Source organism: Chrysochloris asiatica, unplaced genomic scaffold (assembly GCF_000296735.1).
Source record: "Chrysochloris asiatica unplaced genomic scaffold, ChrAsi1.0 scaffold00160, whole genome shotgun sequence".
In the NCBI taxonomy this organism is placed as follows: Eukaryota; Metazoa; Chordata; class Mammalia; order Afrosoricida; family Chrysochloridae; genus Chrysochloris; species Chrysochloris asiatica.
In genome coordinates, this window is record NW_006408678.1 from 1,519,049 (window position 1) to 1,544,467 (window position 25,419).

Sequence of the window (25,419 nt, forward strand, 5' to 3'; positions counted from 1 at the left end):
TGTTGATTTCTAATTTTATAGCATTATGATCTTAAAAAATGCTTTGTAGTATTTTGTTGTTAAATTGAGGCTTGCTTTGTGGCCTAACATACGGTCTATTCTGGAGAATGTTTCACGTGCACTGGAAAAAATGTGTATTATGTTATTGTTGGGTTCAGTGCTCTGTACAAATCTATGAGGTCAAGTTGGTTGGATGTGTTTAGTTCCTCTGTATCTCTGCTGGATTTCTTTCTAGCTGTTCTGTCCTTTATCAAAAGTGATGCATTATAATCTCCTACTATTACTGTAGAGATATCTATTTCTTTAATTCTATTAGAGTTTGATTTATGTATTTTAAGGCTGTCATTGGGAGCATAGATATTATAGTTACGTCCTCTTTAGTCATAAGAAAATATCCTTTGTCTCATATCAGTTTTTATCTTAAAGTCTATTAGAAATTAATATTGCCACTCCTGCGTATTTTTGATAGCCACTAACTTGATATTTTTCTATTCTTTGATTTTTAATCTATTTTTGTTGTGTGAGGTGTACCATTTTAGACAGCATATTGAAAGATCCTGTTTTCTTATCCATTCTGCTACTCTTTGTCTCTTGACTGGTACATTTAATTCATTGACATTCAGTATACTTAACCATAGGTATGAATTGATGGGAGGCCTGGTGTGGCGCTGTGGGTTAATGTGCCAGACTGCAAAGCCGTTTGAACTGCAAGGTTGGAGGTTCAAGCTCACCAGCTGGTCCTTGAAAACCCTATACAGGGTCACTATGGGTTGGAACTGACCCGACAGCACTTCACAACAACAATGAATTGATTGCAGTCATTTTGCTGCGTTTTTTAAAACTTTTTAATGTGAACTGAGTGAAGGTTTATAGACAAAATCATCAGCTTTACATTCAACAAATCATACTTTATCATATCTCGATGATTAAGATCCCCTCCCTGCCATGTGTGTTTTGTGGTGCTGTTGTTTTCTTTGTTCCATGTATTTTTCTGTGCTGAGTTCATTCTGTTTGTGCTTTCTTGTCAATTTCTTCACTGGCGTAGTTTTAATGTTGACAAAACCTTCATGGTTTTCTCTTTTCTTGACTTGATGTGAAGCTGTATTGTCTTTGAAGTTATACTGTAATTTATTAATTTATTCCCATTTTAAAAGCCTGTTTTATCTTGAAATCTTGACTTCCTTGCCATTTGCAAACTGTATAACTATACTTTCCCCTCTTCTTGTTTTGTCATTATAAATTGTTATCTGTGATTCCTTATTTTAAGTCTTGTAGGATTGTTTTGGAGTCCTGGTGTGGTGCTGTGGGTTAATGTGCTGGACTGCAAAGTCGGTTTGAACTACAAGGTTGGCAGTTCAAGCTCACCAGCTGCTCCACAGAAACACTATACAGGGTTATGTCGGTTGGAACTGACTTGATGGCACTTAGCAACAAAGCAATAAGGCTTGTTTTAAGGAGCTCTGGTAGCATAGTGGTTATGAGTCAGACTGCTAACCTCAAGGTCAGCAGTTCAAAACTACCAACTGTTTCGCAGGAGAAAGATGAAGCTTTCTGCTCCTGTTAAGATTTACAGCCTCGGAAACTCTACACAGGGTCACTACAAGTTGGAGCCGACTCCACAGCAGACAACCACCAACTATTGTTGAGACAAGCTGTCTGCAGCCATCCACTGATTGCAGACATATTTAAACATGTTTTGTTTGGAATGAGCTTGTGCATGTATGAACTGTAACCCTAGTAGCAATACTTTGTGACCTACCCTTTTATGATAGCATTTACTAACAACATTCTTTATTCTGATGTAGTGCTTAGTGACACATCATTTATCTTAGTCATATTGTACACACTTCACATTTAGTGTTACTTTTCCCATTACCAAAGGTAACAAATATCTGCTCTCCAGTTAATACCTCCCCTTCCTGGTAACCAACAACCAATTGACTTTAGTGGTTGTGTGTCTTCCTATACAAGTGAGATCATGTCATGTTTGTATTTTTGTGATAGAATAACTTCACTTAGCATCACGTTCTCCAGATTCATCCACACTGCTGAGAATTCCTGATAGGGCTGCATAGTATTCCATTGTGTGTATGCACCATATTTTATCCATTCATTTGTTGATGGGTACTTAGGTTGCTTAGTCTTTTTGCTATCTTGGAGGTTGATCATTTTTATGTGTATTGACCATTTAGATCATCCTATCTCCTGCTCTTTCTACTCCAGGACCATTTTAATCTGCTTCCTGAGATAACAGGAAGAGGAAGACGTTAGTTAACTGGCTCCCTACGTGACCATGCATGACAGGTCCACTGGCTCTACCTGTAATAGCCAATGATAGGCATTTAAGTACCTCCACTACTCCAGGCCTTGTGCTATTAGAAACTGTGGGGCAGCTGAGGTGAGGAACCTTCATTATCCAGAAATGGTGAAAGATAAGCATCTCCACAGTAATTCTCAGTCTTGCTCCAGAGAAAATGCAGAGTACTAGGGGAGCACGGTAGAGAATCCAGAGGCTATCCCGAATGAATGACCTCTAAGGACGACAAATAGAAGTGACAAGTGGAAGCAAAGGTTGCCCAGCAGGAAGGGGCTGAGAGGGGACTAGGAAGGCAGTCTAGGCTGTGAAGCCCTGGCTACAGCGTAGAAGTAAACTAGCAGTGGGACCAGTAAGGTACAGCATTGATATCTCAGGTAAGGTCTTTAGGAACCACGCAGGCTGCGTTGCTTCAATGGCAAGAATGAGTCTTAAGAACTGAGAGAGACAGTAGCTCTGAATGCTCCCATTTGTCACAGGTGAATGCGAGGCAGTTGGCAAGGTAACAAAGAGGCTGGGCCTGTGGGCTTCAGACACTTGCTGCGGCACTAACTCCTCACACCTGGGCCTGTTTCTCTGTGAGTAAGCAAGGAGCACCTTCCTTAGAGGGTTGTGTTCCGTGAATGAAGTCAGTGTGTGAGCACAGTGCCTAGCTCATGGTCCCGTCAGCACTGTGATTACTGAAGGCAAACGATCTTCTGGAAGGATCTTTAACACAGAGCAGGAGTTCCTGCTAACTATTGGTGCATAAAAATGAAGTGCATATGAATGAATAACCCAAACATGACACTCACCTTTTATGTAAATATTTCTTGAATGCAAACTACGTGCCTGGTCCTGGGGATGACTGTGAACTCATTTATACCCTAGAAACTGCTCAGTGCAGGGAGGAAGTGGGCTTAACAGACCCTCCTCACAGTCCACTGCGGAAAACTGCAGAGATGTGCAGTGTTGGAACTGGCAGGATGGAGTTTGGTGGTACTGCCACCCCAGAGACCAAGGCTGATGAGCCAAATCAGGACAAGATGCAAACTGAATCTGAAGAGCCAATGTGTCTCTAAACTGTAAACCTCCGCAGATGTCAACAATCAAGCCAACAGCAGCACTGATCCGGACTCAGCAGCCGGTTCTTAGAATCTTCCATATGAAACCTGTCCTGACGTCTAGTCAACAAGGAGCCCTGGTAGCGCAGTGGGTTATGCGTTGGGCTGCTAACTGCAAAGTCAGCAGTTTGAGTCCAACAGCTGCTCTTTGGGAGAAAGTTGAGGCTTTCTGCTCCCATAAAGATTTATAGCCTCAGAAACATGATACGGGGTCGCTATGAGACGGACTCGACCTGACAGCACAGAACCTCCAACCCCCATTCAACATCATGCAAAGAATCCCAAGACATCACTCAGACACAAGGGACACAGGACAGATATTAATACCCTTTAATGATTCACATTGTTTTCTTTTCCCCTCAGAAGATTGATAACATGGAATTTAGTACGGGTTTCAGTACATTGGGCAGTTACAGAATCTAAACAGGAGAAGTCTACAAAGTCTAATCTTTCTTGTGGGGTAGAACAATCCATTTCTAAAAAGAGAAAAATCACAACATGATTAGGCACAACCATTTCAAAACTGCCTATTGTTCTAATTTCAGAGATTGGCAGACAGAGGGGGAATTAACAGCAAAAAAGTAACTATTACAAAAACTTATCACAGTCAACTACCCTCTCTCTGTTTCCTGTCCTGTGTTCTTTGCATAACCAGATGGGAGGCAAGGCGAGGCGAGGAGAGGCGAGGCAGTGCAGGGCCCTGTGGGCAGGGGTAGGTGTTCTGCTGACTGGGCCAGGCAGGTGCAGGCCTTCCCTGAGGTGGCCCAGAAATGCACTCTGAAAAGCTGCTCGGTGTCACAGAGGAAGATTCCAAGTGGTGGGGAGGGGGTGGACAAAGAGCAACACATAGTGCTGGTGGGCAGCCTGGTGTTCATGGCACTTTCAAACCTCAGCCTGCACAGTAAGAAGCAGCTGCCGAAATTTATCCTCAGCCAGCACATTTACACACTTACATAACCAAGGAGCTAACACCATTCTACAAGAATTCAAGTTGGAATGCCAACAAAGCATAAACACGCCTTCCAAAATCCAACCAGGCATAGTTGTTCTTTCAACAGAGAAAGTCAAAACCATTTGGTTTTTAAATGAAAATCCTTCACATCCACCTGTGTTCAAAAATAATAATAATAATAACTTATGATATTAATAGCTTCCTTTAAAAAGCAATGACCACAAAAGAAGAACTCCTAAGTGTGGGGAGATCTGTTTTCATATGAATTTCCTTCTCAGGGAGGGACAGACCCATGACACTCATGAAAAATAAAGACGTGACGCTATGTAAATTTAGTTCAAAGCTAAAGCTACCAAAAAAAATTTTTTTAAAGGTTTACACAAACAAGTAAAGTGTTTTCTATTGCAAAAGGCCTCAGGTCACCCAGACGAACATAAGAGATGCTAAATAAGGTAAGAACATTTACTGTTTCCCCCTGCATCTGCCTCCATGGTAAGGGTGGAAATCACAATACTCTACAACCAAGTTACATGTTTACATGTTTTGTGATAATCTGCAGTGAGTACTACTTCAAAGAGACTGGCCAAATGGACAGCTCCCTTCTGAAACAGAATTGAAAATATAAAATGCCAGTGAGGCACCTGTGGCAGATTTGGCCAAGGTCATCCCTACACTGATCGTTCAGGACACACAGCTTACAAAGACAGACACTGCAAAGCAGGTGTGTGAAGTACAATAGTCCAGCTGAATCCTCTGGAGTACAGAGGAGGATAGAGCCCCTCTGTGTAGCCTCATACCATGCAACAAGACATTTGATTTGGATGCTCTAGTCCTGACTTGCTTCTGGACAACCTGTTTCATCTCTAGTATCATTAACACCATGGAGGAAAATATAATCAACATAGAAAGCTTGACACTGAGAATAGAGAAAACCCACAAAGGAAAGGTCATGCTAAAACTGACTAGACAGTTGTTCCACCACTGCCCACCACGTGGGCTTCAGGACAGTGATTTCATGGACGCATCCTTGATGCACTGCCAAGGGTCAGCTTCAAGTCCATTATAGTGACCCCAGTGTGATGCTGACTGCCTTCTGTTCACCTCCTACCCAGGAGATCTAAGCAAGCCTCAGGTGGTAAGCACAGGACACACAGGTGCGTGAGCCTGAGGACCTTCCGAGAACTCTGCCTTAGATTTGGGTAAGGGAAGAGATGAGTGGTGTGAGGTTTTGGCAGCAGCACCCCCACTGGGGCTTAACCTCAGCAGCCAGCCTGGAGAATGTTCCCGCCAGAGCGCTTGGTCACTGAGAGCGTTGTAAACACCTGCAAGGGAGGAGAAAGGACACTGTCAGAAGCCAAGTTAACAGGGAGCACTTCAGATAACATATTAGGGATGACTCAGGCAGCTCCTTCAATAAGCAGGAGAAATAGGACAAAACAAAACCTCCATGTCTCCAGTGAATAGAAAGGGAATGTATTTTAAAACCAAGGAGAAAAGAGGAGGGAGGGGACTAAGTTAGATTATAGCTAATAAAGACTTCTGTTAGCATGTCCACTTTCTAAAAGAAATTCATCATAAAATAGTTAGGACATATAAAAAACACTCAAGGAGCATTATGTGGCTAGAGCTCAGGTGTGCCTTCCCAGACCCCTTGGCTTCCTGTCCCTCCTCCTCACTGAGGCTTACTGTTCCTTCCTATGCTCTGCTCGGAAACAGCAAGACAGTGTGGGGACTCTTCTGCTACAGCTCTGCCACAATTGTGATCCAGTCATTTTTCACCAACTAGTACCCTCCTGGTGTGGCATTTTAGAATCAGTACTGGACTGCAACCACAAGGTCGGCAGTTCAAACCTACCAGCTGCTCCCAGGAAACCCAACACAGCGTCCATATGGACCACACCCTAGAAACCAAACCTGCTGCCATTACGCCGATTCCGACTCCCAGTACTCTAAATAGGGCTTCTTGTGGAGTGGCTGGTGGGTTTGATGAATTGCCCACCTTGTGGCTAACAGCCCAACACACAACCCACAATGGCACGAGGGGCTCCTGACTATGCCCTATGGAACACAGTATATTTGGAGTCCCTGTGTGGGATGAACAGTTAACCAAAAGGCTGGCAGTTCAAGCCCATCCAGAGGCACCATGAGAAAGTGACCTGGTCGGTTACTTCTAGAAAGTCGCCATTGAAAGAAAGCCCTATGGAACTCAGTGCTTCTCTGACACATGTGAGGACACCATGATCTGGAACGGACTCAATGGCAACTGGTTTACAGTATACGAGAGAGTTTCAAAACGGTGGTGGAAAACTGGAATTAAAAGATAATGGGATTTTTCTATGAACTTTTTGTAGCCCCCTTGTAGATACTAATACTATAGTCAGTTATTCAAATCCTAAGTATATTGTGAATTATATATCCAAGCTTCTTTTGCTGGACATGCAGGATATTATCAATAGTTTATAAAGATCTTCTACTATTTTTTAAAACAAATATGTCACTTTGCAGAGTAAGGTGCACCTGACTCAAGCCAAGGTATTTTCAATTGCCTCCTTTGTGTATAAAAACTAGATAATGATAAAGGAAGACCAAAGAATCAGCACATCCAAATTGTGGTATTAGCAAAGAATACTGATTTCCAGAATGAATGATCATATTTGTCTTGGAGGAAGCATAGCTGGAATGCTCCTTAAAAATGGGAAGGCGAGACTTGGTCTCATAAACTTTGGATTTGTTATCAGGAAGGACCAGTCCCTGGAGATGGACATCATGCTTGGTAGAGAGTCAGAGAAAAAGAGTACTCTTAATGAGAAAGACTGGCCCAGTGGTTGCAACAAAGGACTCAAATATAACAGCGATTGTGAGGATATCACAGCACCAGGTCATGATTCATTCTATTACACATTGGGTCACTGAGTCAGAACCAACTCGATGACATGTTTAACAACAACAGTCCAGGCACTGTGGTATATTTTCTTGCACACATAGAGCTAGAAGCATTAACTACGAAGTTGAAGGGTGGGTGTCAGTTCTAACTGATGCGCTCTCATTGGCAGTCATTAAGGAGCTCTTCTTGTTTCACCTCCTTGCAAGCATGTGGTGGTGGTGGACCGTTAGAACTCTCACAGTGTCAGACGGCTTCTCTTTGTTCCTGCTCAAGTCTACCTATGAATAAAAATCAAGGGCTCTCAAACATCGGGTCACACTGACTACACAGGTGGAAATTACACTGAACTTAATTTGGAGATCTAGGATCGGAGCCAGGTGATTCTAAGGCAGGCTGTCTACAGACCACATATTGGCATTGCTTGATGGAAGCAGTGAAGGTAATGCATTGTCCAGTCCTGAATGGTAAAGTATACATCAAGCACTATCTTTGTAGTTTTACCAAATAGGAAACCTACAGTCAAGATTTTAAAGATTAATACTCCTACACACACAAAAAAAGAAGCACAGATTTTCATTTTTGGCCATGATAGAGTAATTGGGTACCAAACCAGCTCTCTTCCCTCTTACACCATCAGAAAACTAGACAAACTACACAACACAATGGGGACTAGGCAGCAGCAGAGTGTGATTCCCCCAGAAAGGGAAACAAACAAGGCGAGCCTTCCTCAGGCTTAGTCTCTACCTGGAGGCCTTCACCAGACCCTGGGTAAACGGAGGGGGACTCCAGAGAGCCAGATATGTCACCAACTACAAGAGAAAGACTGGAGGTGAGGGGTGCTGAGGGGACAAGAACTTGTGGGGCAGAATACCTGAGCGGAGGGTGCTGTCCAGAAGACAGGCCTTCAGAGCTCTGCATACAGGCCCCAGGGATGTCAGGGACAGACCATCTCAGGAGTTGTAGGCTCAACCTACCACCAGAACTCAAAGCTGGTGAAGCAGCTGGAATCCAAGGTCTCAGTGAGTCCGCCCCCACCCCCACCCCCACCCCGGGCATTCAGTGGATCTCCCAGGAGCACATGTCTTAGTAGGCGGGCTATGTAGAACCAACTGTAACGATTTTACTAGACCAGCCTAACAAAACTTACAAACAAGTCTCCAAAGAATACCACCGAGCCACAAGGAAATGAACTGCCTGTCCCAAGAAAGCATGCAGTATTCTTACAAGACAACCACAAAATCCAGGCCTCCTCAAGTGATGATCTTACGAGATGAAAGGTCATGGGTAATTTGGGAAAAGTCCCACAGTGTCTGCCTGGAAACCTCTTTGGTCAGCTGCCTTCTCTTTTGATCCTTGAGAAACAAATGGGCTCCTGGTTTTTAATAATACAAAGAGTAAAGAACACACGATTTCAAGGCAAAAGGAACAGGAACCAGCAGCCAAAATACTTTTGAATATAAGAGTTTGTGTGAAGGGAAAAAAAACTGAGAACAGCCTTTGGTCTGTTTTAGCCTCAGAGCAGTACTAACACCTTTGTCTTCCTACAGATACTAGCAGCCTCTCCAAAAATGCAGACCCAAGTACTAACAGTTCATATTGCCTAATATTTAAAATACGAGCCCAAATGAAAATATGGACAACTCAGGTTTAAAAAAAAAAAAAATTATCAAGGCCCACTGTTGATAGCAAAGATAGTAAAATTTGTGATAGTCATCCCTTTTATACATACTGTAGAAAAAAAATCATTTACACTAAATTTTGAAACATTTTCATTAGCACTGTTAAATTCAATGTTGATGACTGCAAACAAGTGCAACTCTTCTGAAGAGAATAAAATGCCTTTGTTCAAAGTCTGCGTGACTGTGGAAGAGGAGGATGGGGAGACAGTGCACAGTAATGAAAACAGCTGACGTAGGGTGAAGGGCTCACGACCACTGAAATTATCATCAGATCTGCTTTCTTTTCAGGTTTTAAAAAGGAAGAGAAATAAGTCAGGGAATAGCTTTAAACAAATTTCAGGTGTGTGAGCAAGCAAGCTTAAGTTCTGTCTCAGGAATTAATTTAGAAATAGGACTTATATGCGATTTCAATAAAAAAACAAACACCCTAAACCCATCGTAAAGGAAAGTAGGTAAAAGAGGTGTTACCCATTTGTCCTGTGCTGATGACACATTTATTAAAAGTTGGGGGAAGCCAAGTCACCACTATTAAACCCACCCACTCCCACAGTCGATTCTGACGCACAGCAACCTGTACAGAGTTTTCGAGGCTGTAAATCATTACTGGGACAGAAAGCCTCATCTCCTTCCCAAGGAGTGGCTGCTGTGTTTGAAACACCGAACTTGTGATTAGCAGTTGAGTGCTTATCCTACAGTGCGGTCAGGGCTCCTTGCCACTATTCATCGATTGAAACAGAAACATTGACAGGGAGGTCTATGTGTACAACAGGCTCAGTTAGACACAGTTGCTTCAGAATTTTCATACAATTTCATTTTTTAAAAAAACTGAGCATGGAGGCTGCTTCACCTTCTCTCGCCCAACACACAGGGACCCACAGAGGTCAATGCTGCCGAAATTTCCATCATGTGTGCATTCATCCCTGCTCCCTCCCAACACCATCCAGCCTCACAAGACATCCTTCCCTGAGACTCTACTGACTCATAAAACAAATAGTCGGCACTAGACATTCATTTGAAACATTGCAAAGGGCCCTTTTTAAAATGCTTTTTCCTCTTGAGCTATTATTTTTCCCCTACAAATAAACTTGAGTAGTTGTAATTGCTATTCAAAATTACATGCAATCAGTCTCCTATTCAATTACTGCTGCTTTGATGTCCAGAATAAATTAGCACTGTACCATCTTAACGCTGGATAATGTTAATGTATTACTAGTGCTCCGGGAGTTCACATTCCTTCTCCTAGCAACGCCATAGGGAGCTTCAGTTACAACAAGAACAACTGCAGAAGGAAACCCTTTGGAAATGATTTTGTTCCAAAGAACAAACTAAGGGATTTCTCAACTTTCATGTGTAATTAACTCCTCAGAGTCACAGATTGCTCTCAACAGCCCAAGTCATTTACAAACACATGAAAGTACTCATTCCATGAGCTAGTCCACAAACCAAGCCCTGCAGGCCCAGGAGCCAGAGCCATTTCTCAACGGTTTAAAGCAGTGCTCAGGAGCATTCTGAAATTATCATTATTTTTTCTAAACTATCCAGGAGGCAAACACTGGAATTCATTACATGTTTCATAAAATTTGAAAAAGCATGCAAATACAACCCTAACTTTTTACTAGTTGACCAGATATTGTCAGTTTGCTCTTAAAGCTTCTGTCTTTCTTCTTCACTCAGCTATCTCATTCCAGACCAAGCCCAGAGGGTGCACAGCCAGCAGCTCCCTTCTCTAGTATGCGGCAGATAGTTCAATACAGAAGGCCAGCAGCAAATCTAATTACCATCCAAGTCAGAATCGAGCATTTAACACATAGATGAGAGTCCTTAAATAATCCTTAACAGAAAAGCAAATGGAAACTACCATGACAACGGTATCCTTTAACCTCCAATAAGACAGCTAGGATGAAAACATTTTAAAAAGAAAACAACACGTGTTGACAAGGCTGTGGAGAAACGGGAACCCTTACTCACCGCTGGTGGTACGGTCACTGTGGAAAAGTTTGGTGGGTTCTCCGATAATTACACACACAATTACTAACTATCTAGCAGTTGTGCTCCTAAGTGTGTACCCCCAAGAACTGAAATCAGCACCACAAACAGCTCCAAGGGCACCAGTGCGCATGGTGGCAACTCTTCCCAATGGCTCAAAGGTAGGTGGGGAAAGCCTAAATGTCCATCAATAAACACGCAAAATATGGGATATACTCACAATGACTTCCTGTTACTCAGAGTGGTGCTGAAACATAAGCCTAGGACAGCTAACTGCAAGGTCAGAGGTTCAAATACACCAGCCGCTTCTCGGAAACCATACATAGGGTCAGCTACGAGTCGGAACCGAATCAACGGCACTTAACAACAACAACGTTTTCAAGGTTCGTCGATGTTATAGCATGCATCAGAACAATAAAGAAAAAAGAAGTTCTGTCCCTGTGGTTCAAACCAACCTTGTAATCTAGTGCTTTATCTGACACTGCCACATTGGTGGTGGTGGTTATGTGCCATGGAGTCAGTTCCAACTCATAGCGACCCTGTACAGGGTTTCCGAGGCTGTAAATCTTTACAGGAGCAGAGAGCCTTAGAGACCCCATACAGGGTTACTATGGGTCGGAACCTACTCAATAGCACTTAACAACAACAACAACAACAGAGTTTAGAGTGGGGCAAAAAATTATGCTGGAGAAATAATGTGGGAAGGCCATGGGATGGAACTTCATGCTTGGGACACTGGGCAGTGTCATGCAGCGGAGTGACAGGGTCAGACCCATGGCCCAAAGTGACAAGTGGTTACAGTGGGGAAAGGGACTGCGTCTGTGGTGTTACCTTGATAAGAACAGCGAGGGTTGGTGGCAGACTGTGCTGCTGTCGTGGCAGTGGGAATTGTGAGGGGAAGAGATAACTGGTTACAGTGGGGAAAAGGGACCGCAGGAAACACCCTTGGCAATACCTGCTGCCTGACAAGAACCAGGAAGAACTATACAGGTTGCTGCCATTTGTGATTTGATGTCAGAGGTGGGAAGAGCAGTGAGAGGAACAGCAATGGCAGCCGTGCCCAAGTGTTCGAGGACTGACTGTGTGCCAGGCAGTTCACCGTTCCATGAAGAAGGTGGAAGCACTGTCTCCAAGGAGACACTGGTGAGCTTGAACCGCTGACTTTGCAGTCCAGCCCGTTAACCCACAGTGCTGCACCAGGACTCCTGAACTCCGAAAGCAGCAGCAATACTAAAGGTCTTTTAGTTCCGTGAATAAGCCATGCTTCCTCGGGAATTACCGTGCCCCAATAACCACTTCCCCCACACTGTGGAGGCGTCACCCCTCGGAAGTGGAGTTAGCACTTCACTCAGCAGCCTCCTCTGTTCTGGGCTCCTATCTAACTACTGTTGAATCCCCAGCATCTAGCACAGTGCTGTGCACCTACACACATGTCCCTGGAGTGAGGTGATACCACCCATTGAAAGAAGGCTCATTCACCAGCCACAGAGAGGAGGGGAAAGGCTATTGTCAAAGTGCTGGGACAATTAGCCCCGGAGGTCCAGTGTCACAGAGGACTTGCAGATGGGGAAGCATGGCAGTAAATCCTTAAAAAGGGGGGCCCAGCTACACGGGTCTACCAAGAGACTAGGCCTGTGGCTGTCCTGCCTCCCCACTACACCTTTCCACCCAGTTGGAGCCATCCACTGCCATGGTACCACAACTCCCAGGAGAGGGGTCGAGAAAAGCATGGGGCCATAGTTCACGTCAGTCTGCTCAGGAGAGTGGAGTTCACACAGAGAACTAGACACTCTGCTGTGCAGGCTGGGCATCACCTGTCCACCCCTCCCCACCGGGCTGGCCACTGCAGCCTACACACACCTCGGGCTGCAGCTACATTTTAAAAGTACTCAGTAAGTATTTCTGACCAAAAAAATAAAGTTAACTGACTCCTTTCCCTTGACAGGTGGCTTCAGTCATTACAGTGAAGAAAAATACCAAATAATCTTGACGGGCTGTAATCTAGACCCTTTTCCATTTGATTTTTGACACTTCATTTTATTTCATTCCCAGACACAGTATTTACGAATGATGCTTTAATCTTTAAACACATTAACATTGTATGATTCTCCCCAGCCAGGTGTATATTCATATGGTGGTGGTGATGTGCTGTGGAGTCTGTTCTGACTCATAGCGACCCTGCACAGGGTTTCTGACGCTATAAATCTTTACAGGAGCAGAAAGCCTCATCTTTCTCCCGTGGAACAGCTGGTAGTTTCAAACTTCTGGCTTTGAGGTTTAGTAGCCCAACTCGTAACCACTATGCTACCAGCACTTCTTGTATATTCGTATTCAGAAGGACAATATTCAATTGTAGGGAAGGCAGAGACTCAGCCAAGAACCAGTTGCACAAGGGCAGTCAAAAGCAGAGATCAACCAGTTAACAGGCTACTCAGTGAGAAGTGGCATGGATGTAGCCCATGCATGTGTGTTTGCCGGCACAAAGTGCATTCCTGAACTACTGAGTATGGTGATTAGATAATGTCTGGAATGCGTAACTCCATCTAAGCTGGTATACTAGAAGGCCTCGTGGTGATATAAGGTGAGTAAAGGACTGTGAACCACAAGGTCAGCAGTTCAAACCCACCAGCTGCTCCACGGGATAGAGATGAGGCTTCCTACTCCCGTAAAGATTTACAGCTTCAGAAACCCTATAAATCAGAATCAACTCAGCGGCAGTGGGTGGGAAGCTGTCATAATGCAAGACGCCTCCTCCCAACCTTCACCAAGTTCTTCCATGTCGGCTCACTTTTTGTTTACCATGGCAGGAGAAAGATGAGGCTTTCTGTTTCCAAGATTTACAGACTTGGAAATCCTACATAGGATTGCTGAGTCAGAACTGACTCGACAGCACTTAAAAACTACAAGGTAGTATGAGAGTCAACTCTCAGATGCTCATTGATAAGTGTGCAGGAACAATGACACCCAGAGGCTTAGACTGATCAATTTCTAGCTCTCTTGTCATTGGATTGATCTTTTAAAAGCATCACTTTCAAATCTCGTGCTTTGATACCAAAAGCTAAGGAGGCATACAACATCATTTTGCCTCAAGGTGGCTCAGGGAGAACTGGGATTAAAGTTCTTTCCAGACACGAATGGCATTATTAACAGACAGGAAAATAATTGAGATGTGATAAATAGAAGATTTGAAGAATCTCTCTATAAATCATCCTTATGCTTTTGACCAGTTCACAGCAGAAGCAGTAAGTATTTAAAGGAGGAAGAATTATTTCTAGAGACAAGACCTACTTGCAGTTAATAACCTGAAAGAAATTCCGAAGTAGCTTGAGCCAAGCAGGAAGGACACATGATTTCAAGTCCCAGGTCTGCCACTCAGATGCGTGTCTATGAAAGTGTTGGCCACCCACCTCTGCACAGACGGGATGGATGCCGATTGTGCTGTCCAGCTGGTTTTTGGTCAGTCCACACTTCAGTGCAGCAGCAAAGCCCTGTGTAACTTCTCCAGCATTTGGACCCAACACGTGGAAGCCCACAACACGTTCCTAAAGTGAAGAATAAAGTAATACAACTCAGCTGAATTGCTTTCTTCTTTTCTGCCTATGCAACCTAGAAGTACACTTCCTCATTCTTTTCCAAAAAACTCAAGCAGCCAAAGGCTTATATATTAGAAAGTGGTTAGGTAGAAGATCCATCACATGGACCAGTACAAAGAGCTTGGTACCCCATCAAGTAGGAAGGCAGAGACAAGTGCTCATGAGGAAAAAATGACAACCAAAAATATTCGCCACATAAGAATTCCAGGTGAGTGCTACTGACAGACAGTCATGTCCTAATGTCTCTATAGCTTTCTCTACACTCCATATGGAGACCTGGTGTGGTGCTGTGAGTTAATGAGCTGGGCAGCAAAATCGGTTTGAACTACAAGGTTGGTGGTTCAATCTTAGCAGCACTCCTCAGAAACCCTATACAGGGTTGCTATGGGTCGTAACCGACTTGATGGCCACTTAACAACAAAACAACATACTCGATATGTGGTGCTCTGGGATACAGCACTGGACCACAAGGTTGGTTTGAACCACCAGCTAGCTGCTCCTTGGAAACCCTACACAGGGTTGCTATGAGTCAAGACCGACTCAATGGCACTTAACAACAACAACACTCCATATAAACTATTAGCAACAATTCTAAGAGCAGTCACATGTTAACACTTCATTAAAGTCTTGGTTACAAAGAAACTTAGAGCATGTGTATGTGCATACTGTGTTCCGAGTTATAATATGAAATGTAAATCTCTTGTATAAGCAAGCAGACAGAAAAGTTAGAAAAACATCAATTTAATTCAGTGCTGCATTTTGTAGGTAAGGAAAGACACTCTAGAAGGTCAAGGAGTTTGCCACACATAGGCCTTCTGTTACCAAGTGTCACATGTAGCAGCAGGCAATGAAATCGTAAAAACCCAATTAACAGCTCTTTCCATTACAGCTCTCTCATGAGAGCCAACTGCTTAGGATGCAAACTTGCATTACTCCTGCTCCTTTTTGTTGCTGGTTATTTTTAGATAGTGGATGATGACTTCATTGTTCTCCTTTTTATAAGCACAAACATATAAGGTTCCGTTGGTTCATCTGCTCCCTAAGTGTGGCCTGCCTGCCTACTGTGTATAAGGCCGTGAGCCAGTGAAGGTGAGAAGAGACAACAGCAGGGTCCTCTGATCCTTTCTGTGCAGCTGGGGGGATGGGTAAAATACTAAAGGAATACAGGGTGGATTATGTATTGACAACAAAGCTACATGATTTTATTAAAAACAAAATGAAATCGTTAGAAGGTATTAAATGGGAAGTACACTTACATTGTCTTTGATGTTACAGACTATTTTTGCATAACATTTGTTGTTATCTCTGGATGGAATTGTCCACTCCAATGGCCAGAAGTAACTGTGGTAAACCTAAGGAGACAGAAGCACGTTCATCCTCATTATTTCAGCACCAGGTTTATTAAACATTAACTGTGGTACAAAATCAATGGAGGCTTTTATTTTTATTAATTATTAGACTGTCAGTGAACGATAACTATCACAGATTAAACAGGAATTTGGTCAGAAATTAAATGGCTTTGAACTCCATTTTTGAGGCGCTTTCTCTATAAACTCATTCCCAACTTCCAAAGAAGAAACTTCAAGCCATAATAGCAACAACAAAGAGCAATCGATGAGAAAGGAGTCACACAGACACTTGCTGTCTTGAATTAAAATCCAACAGCACTGTCTTGTTTCCTTATAGGAAAGACAATTTGGGCAGGCAACAAGTGAGGTGCTAGAAACAATTACAGCAATCATCTAGTTCTTCTTAATGCTTTCTAAAGATGTCTTTATTCCCTAGAAGCATGAAAATGTTTATTAAGACAAGAAGGAAAGGAGGGAAAAACAGAAAGAAAATGAAGGAAAGGCAGAAAGCAAAGTTCTGGGCAACAAAAGGGCTCCCTTGCCCCAACTAACACCACTAGCCTCAGTTCAAAACACACAGAGTTGGCTACCTTTTAAAAACCCTGATTATGACATAATAAGTGTTTTTATGTTGCAGTACAATGTGAATTTTTTAAAAACGTGTGTTACAGAACTGAATGCATAGATCACATCTAGTATAGAGGGAAAACATGATTACAGGAATCACCTCACACTGCTAACAACTATTATGTTACAGAAACGCTTATGACTATTTGTTTCCTATTCACATTTGCTGTTCAAAATGTCTTCAACTTATCTCAATACTTTTATATTGAAAAAAGCAAACTGTAACATGATAAAAGTCAATTGTTTATCAAGAACTACAGCAATGTAAAGGGAGAGAGGCTTTAAGAAGTTCATGGGAAATTTTCATGATCTTTTAATCCTATTTTTCCATGAACTTTCTGAAGCCACCTGACATGAAAAACCTTATAATTTAAATATCTTTTTGACAGGAATCTATACTCAGAAAAGAATTATCACAAAGATGTTCATCATTCTATTTATAATAGTGGGGAACTGGAAAAAATCTAATGAAAGAACACCTTAAAAAATAAAGTACAGCAATCCTAAGAACTTCTAGTCTTTTTCTTTGTAAATGGTGTTTTACAGAATTAAAGGAAAAGGGGAAATGCTCATGACATAAAATTGATTATAAAGTTGCGGACAGAAAACTGCATGTAACTTAAGTCACAATTTAAAAAAGCATGTATGTATTTATACAAAGTTAGATACACACATATACATACAGCTAAGTCCCTGGGTTATGAACCTCGAACTTGCAGACAATGCCTACTTCTATTTGCCCTTTGTTGTTGCTCTTGTTACGTGCCTTCAAGATGGTAACAACTTGGTGTGCTATATAGGGTTCCAAGGCTGGAGCGGGAGCCGCCAGTCTCATCTAGCTTTCTCTGAACTTGCCCTTTAATGTTACGTGAATTTGCCCTGACTTCTAGAAGACTGAACCAAGCTCAACTCCAACAAATTCCTCATCACAATCACCTTCACTTGCTGCACGCGTGCAGCTTTTACACCAGAGGACAAACTCTAGGCTTTTTCTTGCACTAAGGTAAGGTTAAGTAAGAGCCATATGCACAGGGTATGACTTAAACCTCTAAATTCATAAAAGATAAACTCAGAATTGGATCTTGTTAGTAAATCAAGGACTACCTGGTGTAATATTATTTATGCTTATAAACACAGTGTATTTCACATGCATCTTCCTTCATTACATAAAAGGTAAATGGCAAAATTGATGTCAAGTATGGATTGATGCTAGAAAAAGAACAGGTACTACTATTGGTTAGGCAGTGGACCTTTAGTCCATTTTTAATTCTCTTCTTTGTATGTTCCTGTATTTTTCATATTTCCAACAACACTGTTTCAATACTAAAAAGAAACCACTATCTGTGGTTTTAAAAAGTAAAAGGAGGGGGAGTAGTTAATCTTACATTCCAGTAACAGAGGACCCTAGGACCATCAAGGGAGACGAGCAAGAGCAGAATGTGGATCCCTGTCTAGAAAAGCAGGGACACCAGAGATGGAGGCAGAGATGAGGACATGGAGAGAGGGAGCAGCTGAGGACTCTAGATTCATGGAAGGAGAGGGACTGGGTGCTGGTGGCCAGCAGGCAGGCTTGCGGAAGGTGCCCTTTGGTGGTTTAAATTATTATATATGCCAGCTGTGAAATGTCGTTGAGTCGGTTCCGACCCATAGCGACCCTGTATAGGGTTTTCCAAGGAGCAGCTGGTGAGCTTGAACTGCCGATCTTACAGTTCAAATGGCTTTGAAGTCTGGCGCATTAACCCACAGCGCCACACCAGGACTCCATATTATATATTCCTAAGTGTTCCAAAAAAAAAAGAGCTAAAGTGAATAGAGAGAAATACTGTTATCTGATGATACATGGAGGGGATTATAATCATTGTAATGAAACAAGGTGTATGATTTGTTGAATGTAAAACTGATGATCTGCCCTGGAAACTTTAACTCAATTCACAATAAAACTTTAAATAAATAAATGTAAATTAAAAAATAGTATGTAATCGTTATCATATCTAATTACGACTGTCACAAATGTAAAGGTAGAAGTTTTGTAACAAAAATGGGGAGCAGTTAATCTTACAGTCCAGAAACAGAGGACCCTAGGACCAGCAAGGGAGAAGAACACAAGTACAATGTGGGACCCTATCCAGAGAAGCAGCGACACCAGAGATGGAGGCAGTGATGGGGACGTGGAGAAAGGGAGCAGCTGAGGATTCTAGACTCATGGAAAGAGAGGGACTGAGTGTTGGCAGCCAGCAGGCAGGCTTGCAGAATGTGCCCTTTGGTTGTTTAAATTATTATATATTCCTGAGTGTTTTTGTGTACATCTTCCCAGCCCCATCCCCCAAAAGCAAAAGAAAAACAGAGGGAATGGAAGCAATACTGTTGAATGATGATGCATGGAGGAGATTGTAATCATTGCAATGAAACGATGGTGTAAAACCAATGTTCTCCCATGCAAACTATCACTCAGTTCACAATTAAAAAAACAAACCAAGAGTAAATGTAAAAATATAGAACTTACCTCAATATTTTCTTCCCCAAATTTCTCTACAGCTCTCTCTTCAGAAAGGCCACAAGCACCATACTCCAAAGGTGTAAACACAGTTGTTGGAACATTTTCATAGTCACACTGTTTCAAAATAGGGAGAAAGGGTTATGCCAGGCCAAACTGTAACTCAAAAGGTGGAAATATTTCAAAAAGGTACAAAATTGGGAGGGGAAAACAAACTCAAAAACCTCTGCTGCAAACATGGAAAATTACAATCCCAGATCGTAACCTACCACTCTGACAACCATTAGATCACAGGAGAATTGAAGTCTGGTAAAGACAAATTATGAATAAATGTTTCATGTGGCTTCTCCACGCATCTACCAACTGATATTACCAACAGTGACAAACTTTTCCTTCCCTCAATAAAGCAGCCCCAAAACAATACTCACTGCTGGTAATCTTGTATTATCAGTGACAGAAACTAATAAACTTATTTGGGAAAAACATCAATTAGGTAGTACATACTAAAGGTCATAAAAACATTTTATACTTTCTGGCCCAAACAACCCACTTCTTAGGACTCTGTAATGAGAAAACAACACAACATATGGAGTCGAGGACTCCCACAGTAAGGTGTGACCGTGGTGTGGTGCGGTAAGGTAAGTGCTGGACCCATCAGTCACTACTCGGAAACCCTATGCAGGGTCCCTTTTGAGTCACAACAGATTCAACAATACACAACAACAGAACATATGGAGTACAGTGGCTCTGTAGAATAAGCATGGAACTACAGGATACAAGGAGAAAGATGAGGATTTCTGCTCTTGCAGATTGACAACCTTGGAAACCCTATGCAGAGTTGCTATGAGTCAGTACTGAATAGACACAACTTAACAACAGTGATAATCAACAGTGGAAACATAATATAATATGCTATGGAGTCCTGGTGTGACACCGCAGGATAACGCATTGGATCACAAGGTCGGTTTGAACCACAAGGTTGGCGGTTCAAACTCATTAGCCACTCCTCAGAAACCCTCTACAGGATTGCTATGAGTTGCAACCAACTTGATGGCACTTAACAGCATATGTAACAATCTGTCTCATTACAACAGCTATGTGGCTGTCAGGCATTGTGTGGTCAATTCTGACTCATAGTGACAATGTGAAAGGAGAACGGCCTCACAGAGTTTCTCCCTTGGAGCCGCTGGTAAGTCCACATTGCTGACCTGTCACCTGCTGACCTCGGTGCTTAACCACTGCACCACCAGGGCTCCTTAGTGATAATATTACACAGCCACTACAATGGTAATAAAGATCACAAAAACAAAAATTATCAATATTTGTGACAATATTATTCAAAGCATATTTTATGACGTTAATAGGTACAGATGACAAGAAGGACTCTGGAGTCAAATAATTTTGCAAAATGCAGGATTAACATATAAACAGGTTTCTCCACTCAGATTTCTCAGACCCTTTAACATGCTATAGTGAACTGTGAAAACTGTGTTACCTAATTGCTGTTTGGTAAGAGCCTAGTAGTTACATGGCTATAGAAGTGAGCCCAAGTAACAATCCGAATTTAAAATATGAGAAATGCAATTCTTCCTCTCTAAATAGTAAGTCAGTCATGGTGTGGCGCTATAGGGTAAAGCACTGGACCACAAGGTAAGTCTGAACCACAAGGTCAGCAATTCAACCTCACTTAGAAACCGTAACCAGGGTCGATACGCATTGGAACAACTTGACAGAACTTAACAACAACAACAAAACAGTAAGGTGAGGCGTTCAAATGGGCCTCCCTCTAGAAACAATATGTATCTTTTTTTTTTTTCTCAAAAAAAAAAAAAAATCCAACACATCAGCCCTAGGAATTTTCGGCTTCAAAAGTGAAAAACAGACATCTACTTACAGCCAAATGTCACCTAATCAAGGACCAGATTTACCTTCCTGCTTTCAACAGCTAGAAAGCCAGAGACAAGTGGACAGTGGGACAGGCGTAATGCAAACTACACTGAATAGGATTAATAGCACAACAGACACTGGAAAAGATAAGATCAGTGAACCTGAAGATAGAACAATATGAAACCCAGGAAGAGTGAGGAAAACCAAAGCCGAGGCCACAGCATCAGAGAGCAGTAACACAGTACCAAGCAATCCCACAGTCATGTAACTGAAGGCAAAAGAAACTGAATGGTTGGAAACAGTCTAAATTTGAGGGAAATAAACTGATTAGACAAACCTCAATAAACCACAGAAGAACAAATACAAAGAAAAACACATCAAAGCACACGATACCCAAGTTGCTAAAAAAAACAAAAACACAAAAAAACAAAAAACCCATCGATAACTCTAAAGAGCAGCTAAGAGGCAGGACATGCAAATTAAAACTCCAGAGTATCCACTAGACTGGCTAGAGACACAAAGGACTGATTATACTATTGTGTGTGATGCTGTAGCTAAGCACTAGACTGCGAACTACAAGGTGAGCAGCTCAAACCCACTAGCTGCTCTCGGAAGCCTTGTACAGGTTTGCTACGAGTCAGAATTGACTAAATGGCCCTTACCAACATACTCACCATTGACAAGGATGTGCAACAACTGGAATTCTGACACAATGCAGGCAGCAATGCAAAGTAACAGCACTTTGGAGAAAACTTTTGGTAGTTTAACACTGAAGTGACGTTGAGTCAGTTCTCACTGATAGTGACCTTGTGGTTAGCAGTCCAGTGCTTATCCTACAATACCACTCCAGGCAATTTCATGGCTACATGATTTGTCAAAATGCATCTAACTGTACCCTTAAGAAAACTGTACCCTAATAAGCCTGATTTTAAAACAAATCATCAGACACTTGAAAATTTTACTGGCTATAAATTATACCTCCATCAAATGTATTTTAAATATACACATGTGGGTTCATAGACAATTAGAACCCCAATGCGGATTAGCCTCGAAGATGATCATCAGATACAAATGCAAGAATAAAAACACGATTCCACATCATTCAGTCTAGCTTTTAAAAAAGCACTTCTATTTCTAGTAACTCTTAAAAAAATGTATCTCCAGGGTCCCCAAGTTCTGTTTCCAGTTGGCTTAAATGGACTGCTGAGGTCTAGTGTGGAAAATGAAATCAACATTTAAAACCTGTACGGAGAAAACTTTCCAAATTTCACAACAGTCAACCCAATGAGCTTTTTGAATACAACTCATTCTGAAGTTAAAGATACCTGTACTGTGGTTTTTCTCTAGCATCCACATATTTATACTTAGTATAAAGTTAACTTATCCTACTTAAGGTAACAAGAGAGATGCTAATGTTTACTAATTGTAAATATTAACAAAGGTATTTCATGTATTTGAGATGTGATAGTGCTCCTTCTGCTTAGTGTCCAGCACTGGTGGGCTCTAAGGCTGCTATGTGTGGGACAATTCGGCCTTTGAGAGAGCTTGGCAGAAGGACTGTCACCAACGGCCTGACTCAGCTTGATGGTCTGCTCTCGTCAGTGTTTCTGAAATGATAAGGACACTTTTTTTTCATTCCTCACGTATGTTCCCAAAATAACAATAAACTCTTCTGCTTAGTGGAAAAGACTTTTTTAAAAGCAACTTTGAGACGGACATTCATCATCACCAAAATTAATATTTTTCTGATACATGTTTCATCTCATTTAAGAAAATCATAAATTACAGTAGTCATTGCAAATTGGTGGACTCTTAGGAGTCTTGAGACATTTTCCAGCCTTATCACCTATTCTTTTATAATCTATATTTCCCAAACCTTCCTTTTCTCTTAGGTAGTAACTTACTACAGTTACGAGAACAGCACCTACAATCAATTCACATCACATCACCCTGACAGCCTCCTAGCTTTGTGCCCTTGGACCAGTTACCTAATTGTGGTCCATCTCCACGAAGTGTCCTGAGAGCTGAATGAGATAATGTTCATGGAAAGGCCTTCCAAGAATTCGTGGGAAGGTTCCAGTCATTGAATTCTACTGTTCCTTGAAACTTTTAAAAACCTCTCATTTCAGGCACTTAAGCACAGAACAATAAGAAGCCAAGAGCTGCCCTTTGTCTTCTTTTCTCCCTAAAAGTACTGCTGTAAAACAGTGAAAAAAAAGTTGATTCCATTCTCAAGGAAGGCACATATACTCCTGATTCTACCTGAGTTGGCATTAAGATCCCACCACTGATTTACCTTAGCCAGATACTTGTTGTTGTTAAGTGCCACTGAGTTGGTTCCGACCCACAGCGACCCTGTATAGGGTTTCCGAGGACTGGCTGGTGAGCTTGAACCACCGACCTTGCAGTTCAAGTGGCTTTGCACAGTCTAGCGCATTAACCCACAGCGCCACACCAGGACTCCAGCCAGGTACTTAGTTGGGCTAAAGTGTACCATGGAGAATGACTCTGACTTCGTTAGAGGCAGGAAGTGCTCACCAGCTTAGAAACGTGAACATTTTCATTAACCATGGTGGCCAAAATTAAAGGGATTATGCAGTTTCGATTAACAGTTAAATGTAATCTCTCCAAATATTAATTAAGCTAGATATCAACTGATGTGTCACTTTATATACTACACTAAAAGGGAGACCAGTGAGATATTTCAAATGCAAGAACTTGTCTATGCCATATTATTAACTAGACTAAAAATAAGGAAAAAAAGCAAACAAGCAAATACTTTAAATTTCAATTTACATTTAATTCTGATGCTGACAAAAGCCTAAGGCATTTCAAGAAAAGAATCCACTCTACCTGGCAACTGTTAGCATAGTGTACTATGCCCACACACAAAGAGCTACATCAAAGTCCGTGAAAAGATCCAATACATTCTTTCCTTCAGGAATGTTGTGCTACAATTTCAAGAATATGTAGGTGCAACCTTTTGCATGTTTACTCTTTATTGTTAGTGTATTAAAATTTTCTCTTTCTATTTCAAAAAACCACAAAGATATAAAGTCAAGAACAAATTAAATGTCATATCAAACTATATAAGGGGGCTTTAAAAAGTTCATTTAAAAGTGCAGTTAAAAGACAATGGGATTTTTCTATTGTTTTTTGAAATTCCCTCATATTTCTAAATGCCTATCCTTGGCTGAGCCCTGGTGTGGCGCTGTAGGATAAGTAATGGAAGCCCTACATAGGATTGTTAGGAGTCAGAACTGGCTCACGGGCACTCAACACTAACAACAACATCCTTGGCTTTCCAAAGATGGTAACAATGAATACAAGACGCAACTTGCTCAAAGAAATAAGTCCTGTTAGATATATTCTAAATAGTAATATGAACGAACTGTTATTTCATTATGCTTAATCCAAACTGATCTAGGTACAACTTAATTCAAAATGCTTATCATAAATCAACTCACTATGATTTATGCAAAAGGAAAACAAAATTCCTTTAAATTGTTTTCAGAATCTTCCTAAGAAAATAGAGTGGTGTGGCACTGTACGATCAGCACTGCACTGAGAACCACAGGGTCGGCAGTCCAAACCCACCAGCTGCTCCTGGAAAACCCTATATAAAGTCGCTGTAAGTTGGAACCAACTCAACACAACTAAACAAGTTCCATGAAACATATCAAAAAGTTTCAATTTCCTAGCATTAGTGTAACACCTTCAACCTTCTAAGAGTGGAAGAAATTCTTTTTCGGAAGACAGAACAAAGCTCTGCGTAGTAATACCATTACCTGTATCATGGATTCTTGTATGGCCTAGATAGGAGACTTTAAAGAATATATGGAACATATAATGCTGAAATTTGATTAACCAAGTTGTTTTTTTCTCAGTGTGGTACCAAACATGACAATTTCCATAATAAAGTCACAACATACTACAATATTAGTATCATGTTTGAATACAGCTAATAAAGCACATCTAGGGTCTGTCAGTTCAACGTACTGTGGTGGCTTATGAGTTGCTGTGATTCTGAAAGCTATGTCACTGGTATTTTAAATACCAGCAGGGTCACCCATGGTGGACAGGTTTCAGATTAGCTTCCAGATGAAGACAGACTAGGAAGAAGGAGTGACGAGCTTTTTCCGAATATTTAGTCAATAAAACCCTTATGAAGAGCAAAGAAACACTGTCAGATATAGTGCCAGAAAATGAGTCCCTCAGGTTGGAAGGCACTCAAAATAAAACTGGGAAAGAGCTGCTTCCTCAAAGTAGAACTGACCGTGATGACGTCGAATGGAGAAAGGCCCGTGGAAGAAAACCTTCACTTATTGATGGGGCACAATTCAAAATGAAGAGAACAGCTGTAAATATCCATTGAAATCAGAACTTGGAATGTACGAAGTTATGAATCTGGGAAAATTGGAAATTGTCAAAAATGAAATGGAACGCACAAACTTCTCTATCTTAGGCATTAGTGAGCTGAAATGGACTGGTATTGGCCATTTTGAATCTGACAACCACATGGTTTACTATGCTGGGAATGACAAATTGAAG

The 25,419-nt window shown here is 41.7% G+C and overlaps 1 protein-coding gene across 1 annotated transcript in view; it reads right to left on the bottom strand.

Annotated features, from left to right (window-relative positions):
• Nucleotides 1-5,202: 5,202 nt before the first annotated feature.
• Nucleotides 5,203-25,419, bottom strand: part of TXNRD1 (thioredoxin reductase 1) — a 104,946-nt gene continuing 84,729 nt past the window's right edge. Inside the window, exons 13-16 of the mRNA XM_006871081.1 lie at nucleotides 18,991-19,098; nucleotides 15,768-15,863; nucleotides 14,326-14,460; nucleotides 5,203-5,691 (exon numbers count right to left, since the gene is read on the bottom strand). Coding sequence (XP_006871143.1) covers nucleotides 5,629-5,691; nucleotides 14,326-14,460; nucleotides 15,768-15,863; nucleotides 18,991-19,098 — 402 coding nt within the window. The 3' untranslated portion in view covers nucleotides 5,203-5,628. The remainder of the gene's footprint in view (nucleotides 5,692-14,325; nucleotides 14,461-15,767; nucleotides 15,864-18,990; nucleotides 19,099-25,419) is intronic.